Below are 18741 nucleotides of genomic sequence, written 5' to 3'. Positions count from 1 at the left end.
ATTGCACAGCGGAAGAGCTACCTACGCTCGTGTGCTCTTTTCTATAAAGTTTCTTCTTTCTCTTATGTTATTAGAGGGAGCTGCCCAGGATCAATCCCGTTTAATACGTCTTGTTTCTAGTTGCTGCTTATAACGACGCTTACTGCTTCTATGGTAACGTCCTCTGTTATCCACACTATCAGGTATCCTTCCCATATGCAGATTATCACCGCCTGTAAAAGGAAAAGAATGAGCGAGCTTCTTCTCGCCATGTCTCTTATTGTGGAGAAGCCAGCTTTAAAGGACGCTCCTTAATGAACTACGCCCACGCGCATCGGGCAGCTTTGGAGGCTATTCACAGGCGTCATTATCTGGAAGATGATCATTGCTATCACATAGGAGGTATGAAGTTTGCTCACGTTAAGACTGAAACGGTCGCCATCACGGCAAAATTGTTCTAAGCAGAACTTGTACTTGGGAGCAATGGAGAGGTATTTCATGAAAATAGGCCGAAAACAGCAGACGTAGGCAAATAAATAAATAAATACAACTCTTCCGCTTAGAAACGTTAAAGAAACACTGATGGCTATAGGAATAGCACGCAGCGTTCCACTAATATAATTTCTCTCGGAAGGAATTTTTACATGAAGCTGCAGGCACAGTTACGTGTAAATGTTTAGTCAGCACGTCCTACTGTCTCGACTGAAGGACGCGCGCGTGGGAAGTGGTGGAAAATATCGATTTAATTCCTTGCCTACCCGCTAACTCCATTTCTCCTGGTGCACGCATTCTGAACAGAAGACTTCAATTTATTGGCTGCATATTGGCTACTCGCCGAATAACGAAACACCGCTTAACTGTCTATTAGACACTCAACTACATCAGCGCACGCTTTCCAACAGGGCTGCCAGGGTACCCCGGTCAGCCAGGCACACCGGGACGTCCAGGAAATCGTGGTCCTTCGGGTGGTCCCGCCAGGTCTCGAGGCTACTTTTTCACCAGGCACAGTCAGACGTCACGAGTTCCGGAATGTCCCAGAGGCACCCATCCGCTCTGGTCTGGCTATTCTCTCCTCTACATACTCGGCGATGAGAAAGCCCATGGCCAAGACTTGGGTGAGTTTCATTTCTAGTTATTGTCGTCGGCTCACAGAAACCGAATAATGTGAACTCGATCTGGACGTACTGTGGGTGGCCTGCAGTTATACGGCCGTATAGATGTTTATTTGCCTTTTCACAATGGCCTGCGGTCGGTGCTCCAGGTGTTTAAACTTCGTCCTCCGTACCGGTGCCCACGTAGTCGCTTGAAAGTGTTTCCCGAGATTAAGTGCTTTCGCACATACTTGTCGGCAGCTACAGGCTGTCATAAAATTCAATTTAAGGGCAGTAAGCTAGACATCCACGTTGCAAACCACCCTGATTGCTTTCAATCTAAAAATTTCAGGAAGCGCCGGAAGCTGCTTGCGGAGATTCAGCACGATGCCGTTCCTGTTCTGCAGCCTGAATAATGTTTGCAACTTTGCATCAAGGAACGACTACAGCTACTGGCTCAGCACTCCAGAACCAATGCCTATGGCAATGACACCAATTGTGGGAAGAGACATCCAGAAATACATCAGCCGATGCAGTGTCTGCGAGTCTTCCACCCAAGTATGTGAACCTATAAACGCAATCCGCGCCCCCGAGTTAGAGCACCACGCAGAGCGCAATGTTCCCTTACGAAATCAAATACGTGCCGAGTATCCATGCTGTTCTGCGATCGGATATGTACTGCGACTCCCAAACAATGGCACCACCGCGAGTTTACAGTATTAATACCAGCGCTGTACTCGTAACCGAGCTTTTAAAGCTTGTAAATGTAATGTCTAAAACTTCTAATACTGATTAATACAGACATTAATATTAAGCATTCCCTATAAACAAAATTAACACTCTTACTAGCTCAAGATTACCTTCGCTCCGCACCCATTTCTATTCCAGGAGATATCGCAGGCTACAGAACAAAATCAAAGCCCTGCACCTGCACCTGGCATTTTACTTTCTCGTAATCTCAATACAGATCAAGCACGATTTTGCAGTCATGCAATATAACCAAAAACTGTTCGAATCTGCATACTTCTATCAGACAGCTTTCCCAATGAATGTCCGCAAGCAGTAAATAACCTCTCAATGCCTCAGTCTGCCACACCAAAGCAACAAATGCGCAGATGCTCGGAATGCCACGATGTGTCATCACCATTAACGTCGTCAGCCTACTTTAAGCCCTTGCAGGATGATGAGCTCTACCAGATATCCCCAACCCCTGTCCTGTAGCAAACTGTACCACATACCCGCAAATTTCTTAATTCTCTGCTAGCCTTACATTGGCACCTAATCTGTCACTAAAAACAGACCACGTTCTACAAATTGCATAACCTCAGTACCTCTAGTTCTACCGATGTTCTATATCTAACCCACACTACTGTTTTTTTTTTTCTCAAAGTTATGTTTATGACTTACAGTATGTACGGGCCCAAAGAGCCGTACTCAGTGTGAACCATGCAATCACACTGTTAGGTGACGCAGGAAACAGAAATCATGGCATGAAGATATGAACACGAGTCATCATCAGCAGCAGCAGCCTATTTTATGTCCACTGCAGGATGAAGGCCATCTCCCTGCGATCTCCAATTTCGCCTGTCCTGCGCCAACTGATATGAACACGAAAGTACCATAAAATAAAATGCACGCAAGCACACCCTACAGACGTTTCCATAGAGCAAAAATTTTTATAAGCCACGTAGTTGGTGGGTGCTTCACAAAGCAGCCCTTCTCAATATTCCCAACAATTCTTTTACACTTGGTGTTCGAATGTTTACTTAAGTATATTATTTCCATTCCATTCCTTTTCTTGGTAGTCGGTTTACCACCACTTATATAACAATCCCAGATAAGCTATAACCACATATTCGCATATAACGACCACATCTCGGTCCATTAAAATGTACCAACTCTAGCTCTTAAAAGTGCACCCAGATATACTAAATCTTTTTTTTAGGGGGGGGGGGGGGGGCACCACTCATCTAACACTTCAAAGCCGGTCGCGGTAAAGAAAGAGAAAAGCAGTTGCAATGTCGCCCGAAAGGCGAAGCTTTGATAGCGATAGCAAACAAATTCACGAACTAAGGTTTGCAGTTTTATGAGCCGTATGAGTTGCAGTATTCGCATGGAGTCACTTGCGCGCAGGCAAACCTGAATAGCTCTCACTCGATGACCGCGAGCATTCGCCGTCACAACGCTGGCGTGATGACGGGTGCCAACAGCGAATAGTAAACACTTCACGCTGCCTCTCGCTTCAACACGTCTCTGAAAATTGAGATTATGCAACCTCCAAAACTAGGCACACGGAAAAATTGTACGCATGAAGCCACCAGCAATTTCGGCTCGTTGACATGCGCAGCCATGGCTAGGCTATGAGGAGACGCATGTCGCCTGAAGCCCCCCCCCCCCCCCCCCCCCCTCACAGGGCGCGCGCTTAATCACACGACCTTAAACATTCGATGCCTCAAGCCATCGTCCTTCCCAGCTCACCTTTGCACGCTTTCCTCTCGCCCACAGCCTACGGCGCGAGGGGAGCGATGTTATCGCATTCGGAGTATATGCGGAACATAACGGCACGAAAAGGGAAGAAAAAAATCGAAATAGGCCTTCCGAAGCACGAAAGTAAGACCAAACAGGGCGCGCGGCAGAGCGCGGCCCGTCCAATCGCGAAGACGACATCACGTCCGCGCGATCAGCATGCGAGCATCGCGCGCGTATTTCGAAACCTCCGAGAAAAGTCACTCTGGGTACATCTGCAAGGGGAGTCTCTCGGTGGCAGTCTCGGGAACAAAAATGAAGATACTGTAAATTCGATTTTCTAAACAAAGTGGCGTCGAATCGAAATTTCCGACGCCAGCTGACAGAACTACTCATTTTGACAGAATGACAGAACTGGCTGACAGAACATACTCATTCAAGTGTGGGTTCACAAACGACAGCAGGTTGTGCATGTTTGTCAACCATATCAGGAAGACAGTGCGCTAATGCCCAGTGGGTTGCCAGTATAAAAAATAGACTGCAAAATGATACCTCTCCATAAGATTCTTACATTATCAAGCAAATAGTGAAAGAAAGATTTTTTTTTTAATGTGTCACAATAATAAAGTAAGTTGAGCTGCTTGTGGTAAAAACAGATTCCAAACTCTGTTTAACGTCAATAGTGCTGACCTGTAACAACTTAAAATAATTCTGTTACTTTGGTACTTCATCCATTTGTAAAAAAAAATGCATATCACTAAAAAGTCTGAAAAATATAACTATCAAGAGCACCAGTGTACACTGTCGAGTCAATGGCTGAAGTAATGCATTTGGCCATGACAAGTTTAAGTAAGACTTAAAAGACCAGTTCAAGTTATGCCCACTTAAAGCAAGAGTATGAAAATGATTTCACTCTTCTGAGAAGCCATAAAACTGGCTAGATATTTCTGATACAGCACAGCTTCCCAAGTTTCAGTTTTTTTTTTCCATGTTTCAGTGAAACAAAGCACACAAAAATTAAATACTGCTGGTAGCATTGAAACAGCAGCCATTATGCTCAAGAAGAACACTACTTAATGCCAGAAACTTTAATAACCCCCTTCCCCCTACCAAAAAAGAATGCAGAATCACATTTCACAACTAGCAATAATTTGGAAAATGTGTAACTTATGTAATTAAGTGCATAAAACATGTTTATTTGCATTAAGACTGGAAAGTTATGGCAGTACACATGTATATATGTCAAAGTGAAAGGAATGAACAGAATTGCAAAAGACGGGTAACATCAGTCATAACCAGCTAAAAACAAAAATATCAACAAGAATGGTTAAGAAGCAAGATTTGCAATATAACAAAGGCATGGTAACAGCAACAACAACAAGAGTAAAAACATTAAAGTTGGAAACAATATGTTGCAATCCGAGGCAGGTACACACAATCAGTCGGCATCAGTCAATCGGGCGAGTGCCCGCATTGTTCTATGGCAAAAGTGAACGAATGACACATTCTTTAAATGCCAACATCATCACAGCACTGGTTACAGGTATACAGTTTGGTACTTTGCAGCAGTGACAATAACAGCTCATGTAGCATGAATTGTAAAGCTACAAAATCTGCATGACTGGTTCAATATATATCTAAAGTTTGGTTTCATAAAGTACTTTGAGGGACATAACAGGTTATTCGGGTCTGTGAATATTTTGCACTGTTGATGCAATATTATGAGCGCACACACATACACACACACACACACACACCAGGTTTGCAGGGAGAAAGACAATCATTTGATGATAAGTATGTAAGCAACAAATTGCATTCTATGACGTGGTCCCATTTGGTTGCATGTCATGTAAATAATTCACTATTATGTGGATTAAGAAGCGAATTCCTTTCTATGACTTGGTCCCATTACACATCACACCACCAGCACAATGACAAAAGTGTACAAAATACCCATATTAAAACTTATTTACCTGTGTTTTGCTATTTTCTCACAAACAGGTCATAGCCATACACAGCCAGACTCTGGAAGTACCAGAGTGCCCTGAAGGCTGGGACGGTGTTTGGTCTGGCTACAGCTTCTTCATGGTAAGTAGGACACTGGCTTTGCTAGCAGGCAGCAGTGAAAGGAGAGGTGCAGGTTGAGGTGGCGTTACTCATAATGAAGAACTTGTACTCGTTTTAAGGTGGATTGCATCAAAACTATTCAAGGGGGGAGTGCTGTGTCGAGTTCTGGCCCTAGGTATCCTGAAGCCAATGAAGTGGAATAGAACATTACTGTTTGCTTTCTCCTGCTGTTACGTGGCAATCAACAACTCAGCACAATGAATAAAAACAACGTTCCTCAACTATATATGACACAAAATAAACTGAGCCCCTTTCGTGTTTCTAATATTGCTGACAAATATACAGTAACAGTGTGTACTAAGTAAACTTGAAGAGTACAACAGATTCTTTAACCCCTCCAAAGCAATCAACAAGCTGGATTCGTCCGTTTGTAGTAAAAATGCCAAAAGGTTATCTGACATGAGACTATTTCTTTTGCAGTGTTCATTTTATTGTTGGTAATATATTTTATCATCTTGTATGATGCTGTTAAACTTGACTTTCTGCAATAACTTATTGAAATTTTGCGTATGTAAACACTTAAAATATTGTCTACATTGGTTTTTGAAAAGAATTCTGCAGTAAAGTGTCTGGCCATATTTGGTCAGAATTCAATAGTAATAGCACAGAGGAGGTTAATGCATAGTGTTATTGCAAGAGGGAAATCCAACACTCCGATGAACCCCGCAACAAGCGATGGTTCACACATGGATTTGTGTAACCTTCACGTTTGTGGTTTAGGACTTTTTTTGTGGCTTTAGTTACCACATTTTATGTGCCTTTATTGCCCTAAATCTTGCGGCGATCCTATGTTTCTAAATGCAGAAGCCAATAAGACTGCACACATGCATAATCATCGCAAAATGCTCTGAAACAAGCACACCATTTTGTTGCAAATGATCAATTTTCATATTCACATACCCGTTTGAAGCCAGAAGGATGAAGTTTAGAAAAATCTACATACTTAAACATCATTCCCATGCTGGCTGAACCACTGTGTTTGCAGCTCTCACAGACACTTGCAGCAAAGTTCCCTCTAGTATTTTTTCTTTTTTTTGTGTATATGTATAAAGCTGTATGGGTTAATGTAGATGAAGGCACAAAGTTAAAACTTGTAAAGTTTTGTAGAGGGAGCAATATGTTTGGTGCGAGTTAAGCAATGTATCAAGAACACTAAATGAGCATCCTAATTACTGCAAAAAAAATTCGATAAATATGTCATATACTAAAAATAAGAGCAATAAGTTCTGAAGACATTTTTACTGAGTTGTGACAAAACGCTTTACATTCTTTTTAGAAAGAGCAGTGCCCCTGATCTGACTAAATGCAACTGAAGGTGTACAACAGTGGCTACTGTACTGTGGCTGGCACAATACAAAAGCAGTTTTTAATCTGCAAGTGCAAGCAGCCACACATATAATATGCTCATTTCATTTTTAGTGTTCTTTGTCTGGAACTTACAAAATTGCAAAATTAACAATACCACAGGTGCTGAATGCAAGACCAAGTGCCCCCTCTAAATACTTTTGCAAATATTTCATCAATACAAAACTGACTAGATGAATTCAGCACTGTTCATTTTAGGCAAAAACCCAACATTTCTAAATTTTTTTATAACCTGAGCCACTTTCATAAATATCAGGTTAGGCTTCACAACTAACAGGGCTGATCAACAAAAACATTCTAATCTCACAATAACGGCCTTGGTCCAGGATATGCTTCACCTGCTCTAAACTGTGCGGTTGAACAATTCACAATAGTGCACTTCTGCTGCCAACTTTCCACTGTTCATCAGCAGGAAACAGCTCTAAAATGAGTGAATAACGATTATCAAGCAAATGTTCTTTTTTGCCTAGATTATTTAAGCATGCCATGACATTGGTGAGGGTTGCCTTTAAATGTCTTGCCTGAACAGAGGCTTCAGGTGTGGCCATGAAATGGCATATGAAATATTAAAGGGGTCCTGAAACACCCCTCAGGCTTGGTGAAAAAAACGCAGTGCAAAGATAGCATATGCTGCTTTGAACATCTCAGCCAAATTTTAGAGTCGTGCACAACATGTGGAGCTCACAAGTGGAGCACAACACTACATATTTCTCAAACAATCTCTTTCCAAATGAGGTCTTCTCCTCACCCGTTTTGAAGCTGCCGGCGATTAGCATATGTCATCATATACAAAATTCCCATAGACAGTTGCTTTTGGCTTACAGCTGACATCAATCATGAAGTGTGTTTGGATCAGTCCACTTGTTCCTACTAGTATTGTGCATATTGACACAGTTTACTAAGCAAGCTGAAGTAAGCGAAATTCTGCTTTAAAATTTTGATAAGAATTACGTACTTCCGGAAGAACCCGAATATCGTCTGCTCATGCTCGACTGTGGCCGCCCACGTAGGTATTAAACTTTTGCCACCCTGCTTATCAGGGTCGTAGTGGTCTCACTAATTTTAATTAGTTTTGAACACTCCACTAGCCTCGAACCACCTGAAACTTAAGGCCAAACTGCGCGTACGCTTGCCAGCACGCACTCACTCCTGGCCACTCCTGGCTAGATGCCTTCGCACACATCGCTTCGTGTTGAACTGTTGGGAGCACTTCAAAATGCACAAGTTGGATGTAGCTGCTATCCATCTGTCAAACTGATAGAAGACAAAGCTGGTCCACACCACGTGGCATGGCCAGACTAGAACACGTGAGCGCGAGCCCGCACTCCAGCCCTGTAGTGCACAAAGCAAACTTTGTGCATACGCACTAGGTTGTATGTAGCACAGATAAGATGATGCCGTGACGAGCATGCTTGCTGAACGCACTGCAGCTCGCCGAGCACCACATATGGCACATCTTGAATACCAAAATTGGAAGTAGTGGAATTTATGCGAATGTCCAAAATTAAATTTGAACTGTGTGTCACGGTGACATTCAGTAGGCGGAGCATTGTGCGCACACCTTGCTCCACCATAGCATTCGCAGTGCAAGGCATTGAAGGAGCAGGAGCACCGTAATTTTCACGAAAGGTGATCTTTGATTGACAATAAGTTCACTTCTGCTGAACACACTGAAGAAAATTTTGCTGCAAAGTACTTCTGAAATAATCTAGTTCAACTTCAAATGCATTTCTCAACTTCTAGAAGTCTTTCAGGGCCCTTTAAGGTACAGAAATTGTCACTATCCTAGATTCACTACCGAAATATCTCGGCTTTGAGCCCCATTTCTGAGTGCTCACAAACTTGGGCAACAATTACACTTTAAAAACATTTCAATGGAGGAAGCTCATTTGCGAAAACAAAACAAATTGCGCTGCACAGTATACAAATATTTTTTATTGTTCATTATCTGGACTGTATTTTAGCACTCCAGATAATGAATAAAGAATATTTATATTCCGTGACATGAAACTCGTTTTGTATTGAAACAGCTTCCAGGAAAAAAAAAAGGCAAAGCAGTTTATTTCTATCCAATTATATAGGATATTTACTACCATGCTCTTGCCTCCAACCACCCTGAAATCGAACTACCATGAAAATAAAGGGGCTCTAAATAAATATATTACATATTAAACGGTGAAATAAGCTGCTATATAAAGTTTGGTCTATTTTATCTCTCTCTCTCTCTCTCTCTCTCTCTCTCTCCATTCCAGAACACTGACTCGGGAGCGGAGGGCAGCGGCCAGCCCTTGGTCTCACCAGGTTCCTGTCTTGAAGAGTTCCGACCTAATCCGTTTATTGAATGTCATGGTCATGGCCGGTGCAACTACTACACTACAGCCTTCAGCTACTGGTTGGCGACAATCGAACGCCATGACATGTTCAGACCACCAGACCCACAGACGCTCAAGGCGGGTGATCTGAGAACACGAGTTTCTCGCTGCAAAGTTTGCAGGCGGCAGGTTATTGTCCCTTGAGCAAAATAGTTTTGTTTTTCCTGTGTTCAACTGCCTTGTTCACCAGCCTGACTTTTTCTGCAGCAAAAAAAAAAAAAAAAGAAAGAAACCTTATTCTGAGGGTGGCTGTTTTTTAAAGAACACAGCAAAATTGTTTCGTTGAACTTGTTAGTTTCATGTTAACTTACACATAAAGGCCTTGTGTTGCTTATGTTCCTTTGTTCTTGCATTTATAGTACTCTTAAAAACTGCCAGCGAGTGTGCATGCATTAAAGCCAACAGTCAGATATGCTGCGTACTATGTGTTGTAGCAAAAGCCTTTTTCATGGAAGGAAGTTGAAGCTAGTCACACCGTAACTTTGCTGCACCACTGGTTACGTAAAGGAGTGACGAAAAGTGCACGAAAGCCAATATGTATGTAAATATTAAGCCTGCAGGAGATCAAGACAAAGCGGGCCATCAGTCTAGATGCTGAAAATGTGCCAGCAATCAAGCAATGGCATTAGTGTGTTGCTGACATTTTCTTCTTCTCCGTGTGCGTCTGACTGTCAACACTGCCAATTTGCTGTTTACAGTAGAAGAATGCAAGACATCATTCACCACTTTTGTTCTTCAAGAAAATTTCTTTTTGTTGTTGATTCTTGTGCTATATTCTGCATATTTGTTAATAAAACATTTCAAAGTCCCTGTGCAATGAATGCTTTATATGATATGAATGAAGATTATATTTTCAGCATTATTAAGTTCACAGTATCAGAAAAACTCTTGTTAATCACTCAGCATAATAAAATATTCTAGAGCAAACACCACTCATGGTTCTATTGCTAAGATTTTTCTGATGGAGTGGTTTCTCACCCCGTGAGCCAAGTACTCACTACGACCCCAAATTTGGTTGCATATTAAGGTGCAAAGCTGTTGACAGGTATAATAATATGGCCTTGGAAATCCAAAAGTGGCACTTCATCTTGCATTTCCTGCTGCTCTAAGAACCATTAGACATAGATGCATACAATAGCAAGTACTTATGTACATTTCAAATCAGTGCTTAGACTTTATGATGCAATACAGCTGCTGAACACATGATGTTCAGGAGTTTTAGAAATCGAAACCAAACAGTGATGTGAATTTTTTTTCTTCTTAAAATTGTAGAAAAAGGGTTTTGCGATTACCACTGCTCTGCTCAAACTGAAATTTTGTGGAAAGAGCATTTTATAGACCAAATCGTTCAATATAACATTTCACGCAGTTACCTGCCTAGCTTTTATGAAAAGAAAAAAAAAAACGCCAAGTTGCTTTGTCTATGGGGATGCCCTCTGGTATGAAGGCAGCGCTAGCATAAACTTGTGTTGCCACCTGTCAGTAGTTGCGAAAAGCCCTCGTTCCAGGAGGGCTACCACATGTTCCAGAGGAGTGGGCAACACACTCTGCTAGCCTCTTGTGGCATAATTATCAAACTAATATTTCTAGATAACCCCTTGGCTAACCCCTTGAGACACAAATTTTCCAACGTCACTTCCTTTCTTAGACTACAATTTTAAAAGCTATTTGTTGGCCCAAAACTTGAATATGCAACTTCTATCTGGGGTTTCATATTTGAACTTCCACAGTTGGATCCATACAGAACCCTGCTGTTCAATTTATTCTTAAATACCAACTATTTTTTCACTGCAAGCGTTAGTGACATGAAGTCGACTTTGCTCCTATCAAACTTGTTATCACAACACCAAGTACAACGCTTGTGTCTACGTCACGAATTTTTTTTTTTCATGATGTGCTATGTGATTTGCTTCTGTCTAGCCTATCATACACATCGAGGCACATAGACCATCGTCATAAGATCAAGTTTATTTTCTACAGCCCAAATGCATTATGTCACTCTCTTTTTGCCACAAACAAATAAATTAGTGAAATTGCTTTCCAGAGTCGGTGGTTATCATTCCCGAGGACCTGTTCAGATCAAGACTAACAGGTCATTTTAGCAGCATAATGCAGTTCTACTAAAATGTGTGCTTTCATGCCACGTGTGTTGTTTAGTTTTGTTTTTCTTCTCTTTGTACATCGTAAAAAAACTGGCATGTTCACAGAAATACTATAATCTACTGTTAACATGTTGATTTGCTACTTGTGATGTTTGTTCGACTTCCCCTGTAATGCCTTATTCATGCTTTGAGAGTAACATAACTAAATTAATAAATAAATAATAATTCCAGCATCACAGTGAGTACGAAACAGCTAATAAAAATTTCAGGCCCACTAATAGATGATTAGGCAATAGCTGCTGCTACCCATGACACAAGAAAGTGGGCCATGAGTAACATCTCAAACATATGATACATCTCATGCAAGCAAATGCAAAAATGGTCCCGTACTGCTGAAAAGACAAGCACAGCACACTAACCTTTCACACAAGAATATATTTTTTTTAATTATGGGGTTTTACGTGCCAAAACCACTTTCTGATAATGAGGCACGCCGGAGTGGAGGACTCCGGAAATTTCGACCACCTGGGGTTCTTTAACGTGCACCTAAATCTAACTACACGGGTGTTTTCGCATTTCGCCCCTATCGAAATGCGGCCGCCGTGGCCGGGATTCGATCCCGCGACCTCGTGCTCAGCAGCCCAACACCACAGCCCCTGAGCAACCATGGCAGGTCGCAAGAGTATTGCCTACAGACAACACATGAGAAAACACTTTTTCTTGCAGAGTTTTGGCATAGAGTATGAAGTTTCTGGCTAAATGTCTTTGGCCAACACTGAATGACAGGCAGCAAGTGTCATTTGAAGGGCTGAAGACCGGAATACAGCACGATGAAATAGTAGTTTGAAAGATCACTCACTTTTGAAAGCACGGTCAGAGGAGACAGACCAATGCAAGATCTCCGGCTGCAGTGGTATTGTACACTTGATATAAAGGAAATGAAATATACATCTATGGTTCACATATGACGAGAGAGGTCTGCACAAATTTCAAACGAAGCCATAGGTGGCTTGGAGGAAGCCTATTTCCAGTTTTCTGCCTAGTGTTTCACCTCTATAGCTGAAAGAAGTTCTATAAAATACTTTTTCTCTTCATTGATTATGCTTATTCTCGATACATTTTGTACATTTAGATAGAAAATAAACATACTTCTCAGGTATTTATACGTCTCGTCTGTAAAGGATTAAGAATTTGATATTAGCATTTTACAATTCCAACTGCCTTTCTTTTTTTGCTTTCTCGCTAATGAATTGAGAGGTAAAAACTACTGCCCCATGCCAGCTTAATCCTCAAATCCCCATGAACAAAAACAGTCTGCACCAGTTTATAGGGTGTACAGGTAGGTCCATTAGAATAGGCAGGCAGCTGACTAACATTTTGCTGGTGCTACAGCTGCTGATGCTTGCAGAAGCATTGTCAGTGCACTATGCCAGTGGATAAAGAAGATCCAGTGCCACCTTCTTCATGTATCTTCCACAAAGCTGTTCACTTCCATACTTCACACAGACAGAAATTCATTCATGATCTGATAATACGCATTCTCTTTAACAATGGACCTACCTGTATATCAGGCTACTTTTCGTTCATATTGTATATTACAGCAATTAGCCATCTGGCTAACTAAACGTTTGACCTAGTGTGCGTCATTGGGCACGTGAAGGCGCAGCCAGTGGGGAGAAGTGGCACCATGTCATGAGTGTATAAAATAAGTGCGTTCATTAGGTTCCGAGGTCTACAAATGGTATAATGCTATTTTAACATGTAAGCAGTATTAAGTGTCTCTGCCAAATTGCTATTTATTTATTACTTATTCACTGAATTATTATTTGGTTGGTTCGTTGATTGTGTATGGAAACAAGTACAGTGTGCCACTTGCTTCTCCACAATAATAAATTGTTGCATAAATGACAAGTGATAATAGATGAAGCACAACCTTCCAGCTATTTAGCAATTTGCTACCAAACATATGGCAGGCACTTCACAGATAGTCACTTTAAACAAGAAAGAGAAAAAAAAAAGTGATGTTTGGTTTGGTACTCTACCTCCCAGAGGTGAGCGTATTAAAAGGAGGCTTGACATATTGTTCCTTAAGTGCCATAGGTGGTGGACATGGAGATGTTAAGTACCCCTCATCCAGCCACAGGTATTTTTGCTGATGATCATCCACTGCAGCTGTTTGGATGCAGTCTGTGCTGCCAAGTGCCCACTAGTAAAATAGGTACAAGCAAATTCTAGACAGGTATTATGGGACCGCAATACACTGAAAGTCACACAGTCTTGGTAAATGGCCTTTGTGAAAAGAGGCTACCTCTAAACAAGAAAAACATTTTCTGGCTGTGGTTAAACAGTGGTTAAACTTCTCTGTAGGACAAATCCGCAGAACCATGTGAAATGTACTGTACTCAAGTGCACGGTTACTTTTTAGACCACCCAATGTTAAAGCAGATGACAAATGCCTGCAGCATGTATGACACTGCCACGTTGCCTTACTCCCTCTCAACCCTATGTCGTGTAACTTCATGCCAAAACATTAAGCTTTAAGGTTCTGTTTGCACTCCAAGTTCTCCCGACTGCCACAGCTAAAATGAACACGGCACAAGGACTGGCAGTGCCGCTAATTACTACATAAAGTAGTACACACAAAACAGGTTTATCAATCTTGCAAGATCATTTACACAAGGCTCAATCCCAAATGCGAGCATGGACCACAATCAAAAGTCACTTCAAATTATTAGCCCCTTAATGCCTAGTGTCACAATTCACGATGTACCAAATAAACTCAGAGTCCTCACAACATACAAAAATTCTGGGCTCGTTTCTGTCTTTGCATGTTGTCCATAGGCAGCACTATCAATTAAAAGATTGGAGCATTAGTTCAGGGCAGTAAGCTGAATGAGAAGTGAGCGCACATTGAGACAACAAGCCTGGAGTCAACCATGCGCCACACTACAATTTTCCGTAGTTGATCAGCATTGCAGATGAGGCTAGCCATAAAAATGAAAGAGCTAGAAACAGCAGATGCACAGATGCCTTTAAATTCGTTTCTGCAAAACAAAGCTTGTAATATACCATGTGCATAATTTTTCAGCCAACAGTGCACAGGGTACAGCCCATGCATAATATGTGGTTAACCCTCAGGCAGTTAACCCTTGCTCCACAACCTCTTTGATCTTCTTGTGGAGAGGAAATCGAACACCTTCTGGAGAAGCAGCTCCGGTGCAGTCATCACAGTTGAGACTAAATGTCATTATTCCTCCATAGCCCTCTGAAAGGATCCATTTGGCCTGCATAAAAAAGAAAGTAGTAGCATATATAAATATGAATGCAGAGATTCCCATTCTGTAAAACTTGTAGGAAATATGACTAATAAGGCAAAAGTAAACAACATGTTGGTGTTTGATGAAAGCACATCAGCTGGGGTTGCCACTTGGTCAGTTTCCACTGGCACAGCCGTGTTTTCTTTCACGGCCCCAGCTGCCATTTGGACCCTTGTGCTGGCACCCCCTTTGCTAGTACTCCTTAAATCGGCACATTATAAGCTGCATCACAAGTGCTCCAATGGGCTATTCATACACAGCATAGAATTCTTCCAAAAGGATTCATTACAAAATCTTTTTGCCATCACATTATCAAAAAGTTAGAGAATGAGCAGCTGATCCTTTTCTGGGCTTTTAAACTTTCTTCTAAGGGTTGCATACAGTAGTAAAAATAAAAGAGCATGTTCATCTATGTCCGAGTTGCTTTTTTTCTCAGCAAAGGTGGTAATACTGGCATAAGCTCATTTACTTAAAGGAGTAACAATGCAATTTTTCAACTTGCTGTTTTGCCTTAGAAGTAGCTGTTGGGCCATAAATCACTCTACAAAGTCTAAATTACCTCATAGCCCAGCAACAAATAATGTAATTATTGAATGCAACCAGTTCAAAATGGGTCCCCATCGCAGTACAATATGGTATGCCATAAAAGACATCATGGTGAACCCAACTGGTGATCAAGTGGTATTGCCAACAACTGATATGCCAGTCAGCCTAGTGTACTTGGCTCAGGCAACCAGGAGAGAAGTTCATTCAGACCAAGCCATAACAGCAAAACACAAGTGTATTGAAGAGTCTCCTGTGCCATCAACTTAATCTGCTGCTTAACCAGAGCCTTCTTTGTACTTGATGCAAGATGTATGAAGGTTTTCTGGACATTATTTATAAGATTAATGTATTTACGTCCTTAAATGTGGGCAATATTTGAGTAGCTGTCAAGAGAGATCAACTCTTGTTCCGATTTAAAATTACAGTCGAACCCACATGTAACGATACCAATTTAAACAATATATAGGATATAACAATGAGCAGCCGATGCACTGTCAACTTTTGTATGTGTTCTATGGTAAAATAAACCACTTATTACAATGCTCCCATGTCACAGTGTCAGTTATAACAATTAAATCTGGCTACTGGGTGTGTGCGCCGAAAGAAAAAAAAGAATGCAAAATCCTCAGAAAGAAAAAAGCGAGAGCCACTTTATCCCACTCATCTTTGAGCCACGCAGCCAACGTAGCATGCCTTCATCACATTGCCTTAAAAAAAGCAAAAAAATGCAAGCCTCTTTGTTACACTCGCCTTTGTGCTGCACACCCAGCAAGGCATACATTGCATTGCATCGCCAACCTTGCACTCCCCTATCCCGTCTCCTTTTCACACTCTTGCCAACGTCGGAAAGCAAGAACACCACCTAGAACAAGCTAAGGACGCAGCACTGCCTGAAGTCAGCGACTATCATCATCAGCAGCAGCAGCAGCAGCAGCCTAGTTACACCCACTGCAGGGCAAAGGCCTTTCCCATACTTCAACTACTCCGGTCATGTACAAATTGTGGCCATGTTGTCCCTGCAAACTTCTTAAATCTCATCCGCCCACCTAACATTCTGCCGCCCCCTGCTACGCTTCCCTTCTCTTGGAATCCAGTCCGTAACCCTTAATGACCATCGGTTATCTTCTCTCCTCATTACATGTCCTGCCCATTCCCATTTCTTTTTCTTGATTTCAACTAAGATGTCATTACCTTCCATTTGATTTCTCACCCAATCTGCTCTTTTCTTATCCCTTAACGTTACACCTGCCAAACCTATTCTGCCTGACAAAGGCACCCCAGCCTATTCTTATTCTTCTGATTATTTCAGTCTCATGATCCGGATCCGCGGTGTTAGATACGGGACCTTTTTCTGAGCCCCCTTCGAGTTCCCCAGACCACATCGAATCGCAGCACAACTAATTGAGAAGCGCAGAAACACGGAAAGCACATTCCAGAGGCGCGCACGTGCAAACAAGTTGAAAGCCCCCACTTCGTACGCCGCCGGTGAAGCTATTCAATGCTTGGCTCTTCCAGAAAGCGAGGGGATAGCCCGGCACTGTTCCAGGTAACGCGAGTCCCGAAGCCAGACGGCTGTGATGTACCAGGAAGGCCTGGCAGCGTCGCACCGGCCGCCTTTGAAGAGGGCATTTGCAAGCTAGCGAGGACATACCGCCTGGAGTAGGGGCCCTCGGACAGTTGGGGCCCAAGCGTCGCACCCCCTGTCCGCCTTTGAAGAGCGCATTGCAAGCCAGCGAGGCAAGACCAATTCTGCCAGCCTTGATCCGCCGTCGCCCACCTGGCCTTTGTGACGGCGCGTAAGTCAGCAAGGCAAGACCGCAGGGAGCCGCCGGGTGTGACACCGCCGCACGGGCGCCTACCATTGGCCGAAAATGGCGTCATCTGAGCGGGCTCTCCCATTGGCCGAACATGACGCGTCTTCCAGTCATCGAAGGGCTTAAAAGACGAAGACCGGGAGCAGCAGAGGAGCATTCCAGGATTCGTAGAGCATTCCCGGATTCACCTCTCTCGAACTTCTTGCCGCGGGCCGCAGCGTCCGAGTTGCTGCCGGCCCGTAATGACTGTACGACTGTTCATTGACGTCTCACTGTAAATAATGTAAAATAAATCCTCCAAGTTTGTTTTCATACCGAAGTCCGTCCTAAACCCCTACAACTGGTCGGCAGCGGTGAGATCGCCTCCGAATGCAACAGCTGGTGGCAACGCTACGGATCAACCTTCGTCGAGAGAGATCCTAAGGAACCGGGAAGAGCGACGAAGAGAGGGCCTTCGTCGAAAGAGGTCCGAAGAAACTGGGAGTGGCAAAGAAGAGCAAGCCTTCGACCCAGGGAGTCCGGAGGAACCGGGAACAGCGGACAAATGAACCGGATGGCAGGGTGCTGCAACCGTAAGTGAGCGCGTGGTTTTTTTCCTTTTGATTCGCCAGACTCAAATGTTGTGTGTTCATTTTGATAGTTCTGGGAATCGGGAATTTGTTGCATTGTGTGTTTGCACGAATTAATAAAGGAAAACAGTTCCAACCACCTGTCGGGGCAGTTGCCATGGATCTTAGAAGGTTGACGAGATTAGACTTGTTGGTGTGCGACGATTTGGGAGTTGAGGCGGACGAACGGATGAAAACGCCAGCTATCATATAGGCGATTAACAATAGTGGCAATGATGGCAAAAGCATTGAGCTTGCTTGGGAGGTGATACAGGAACCACGGGAGCGTGAGCGTCGTGAAGGTGAGCGAGAGCATCGTGAACGTAAGAGTGAGCGTAAGCGTGAAGAACGCGAGAATCAACGGAAGCGTGAGCTTCAAGAACTTACTCTTAGGTGTGAGTGTCAAGAACGTCAGCGTGAGCGACAAGAACGTGACAATGAACGCAAACGTGAGTATCAGGAACGTAAGCGTGAGCAAAAGTATGAGAGAGAGAAGGCGGCATTGTTAGAAGAGATACAGTATTGTGATCAGTTAATGGCACAGAGACAACGTCTGTCTGAAAATTCTGTAGGTAGTACAGAGCGAAAGAATGAGGCAGCATCGAGCGAATTTTCGCCAAAAGCCGACGAGAAGAGTAGTGCCTGTGAGATTGGCTGCAGATTCATAAGTGAAGGGAAAAGGCTAGCTGCTAACGATGCCTTAGTGGCAACAGAGGCCGTTAAAGGCCGCAAGGAGAGCGACGAGGTGCTGTGCCAACAGATGACTGTAGAGACAGCTAGGCCAGCTGCGAACAAATTGGCACAGTTACCAGGCTGGTGCGTCGCTTGTAATGTTAGCGAGGTTGCTAGCGAAGAAAAGGGTACTGCTGACCCGACGGACGCGAGCACCCATTTAGAGCCAGATCTGCGTGCAGAAGTGAAGTGCGAACTGGACGATCCAAGTTGAGAGTAGTC

At 43.0% G+C, this 18741-nt stretch overlaps 2 protein-coding genes across 2 annotated transcripts in view; one reads left to right on the top strand and one right to left on the bottom strand.

Moving 5' to 3' along the window:
* The window catches only part of LOC135906042 (collagen alpha-5(IV) chain-like), a 105807-nt gene extending 95590 nt beyond the window's left edge, over nt 1-10217 (top strand). Inside the window, exons 38-41 of the mRNA XM_065437188.2 lie at nt 882-1094; nt 1423-1628; nt 5538-5624; nt 9281-10217. Coding sequence (XP_065293260.1) covers nt 882-1094; nt 1423-1628; nt 5538-5624; nt 9281-9544 — 770 coding nt within the window. The 3' untranslated portion in view covers nt 9545-10217. The remainder of the gene's footprint in view (nt 1-881; nt 1095-1422; nt 1629-5537; nt 5625-9280) is intronic.
* A 1128-nt stretch (nt 10218-11345) lies between these two features.
* LOC135906043 (chitotriosidase-1-like) overlaps nt 11346-18741 on the bottom strand; it is a 61584-nt gene continuing 54188 nt past the window's right edge. The window contains exon 8 of the mRNA XM_065437189.2: nt 11346-14786. Coding sequence (XP_065293261.1) covers nt 14637-14786 — 150 coding nt within the window. The 3' untranslated portion in view covers nt 11346-14636. The remainder of the gene's footprint in view (nt 14787-18741) is intronic.

Source organism: Dermacentor albipictus, chromosome 1 (assembly GCF_038994185.2).
Source record: "Dermacentor albipictus isolate Rhodes 1998 colony chromosome 1, USDA_Dalb.pri_finalv2, whole genome shotgun sequence".
NCBI lineage: Eukaryota > Metazoa > Arthropoda > Arachnida > Ixodida > Ixodidae > Dermacentor > Dermacentor albipictus.
This window is presented reverse-complemented; position numbering and strand designations above follow the sequence as displayed.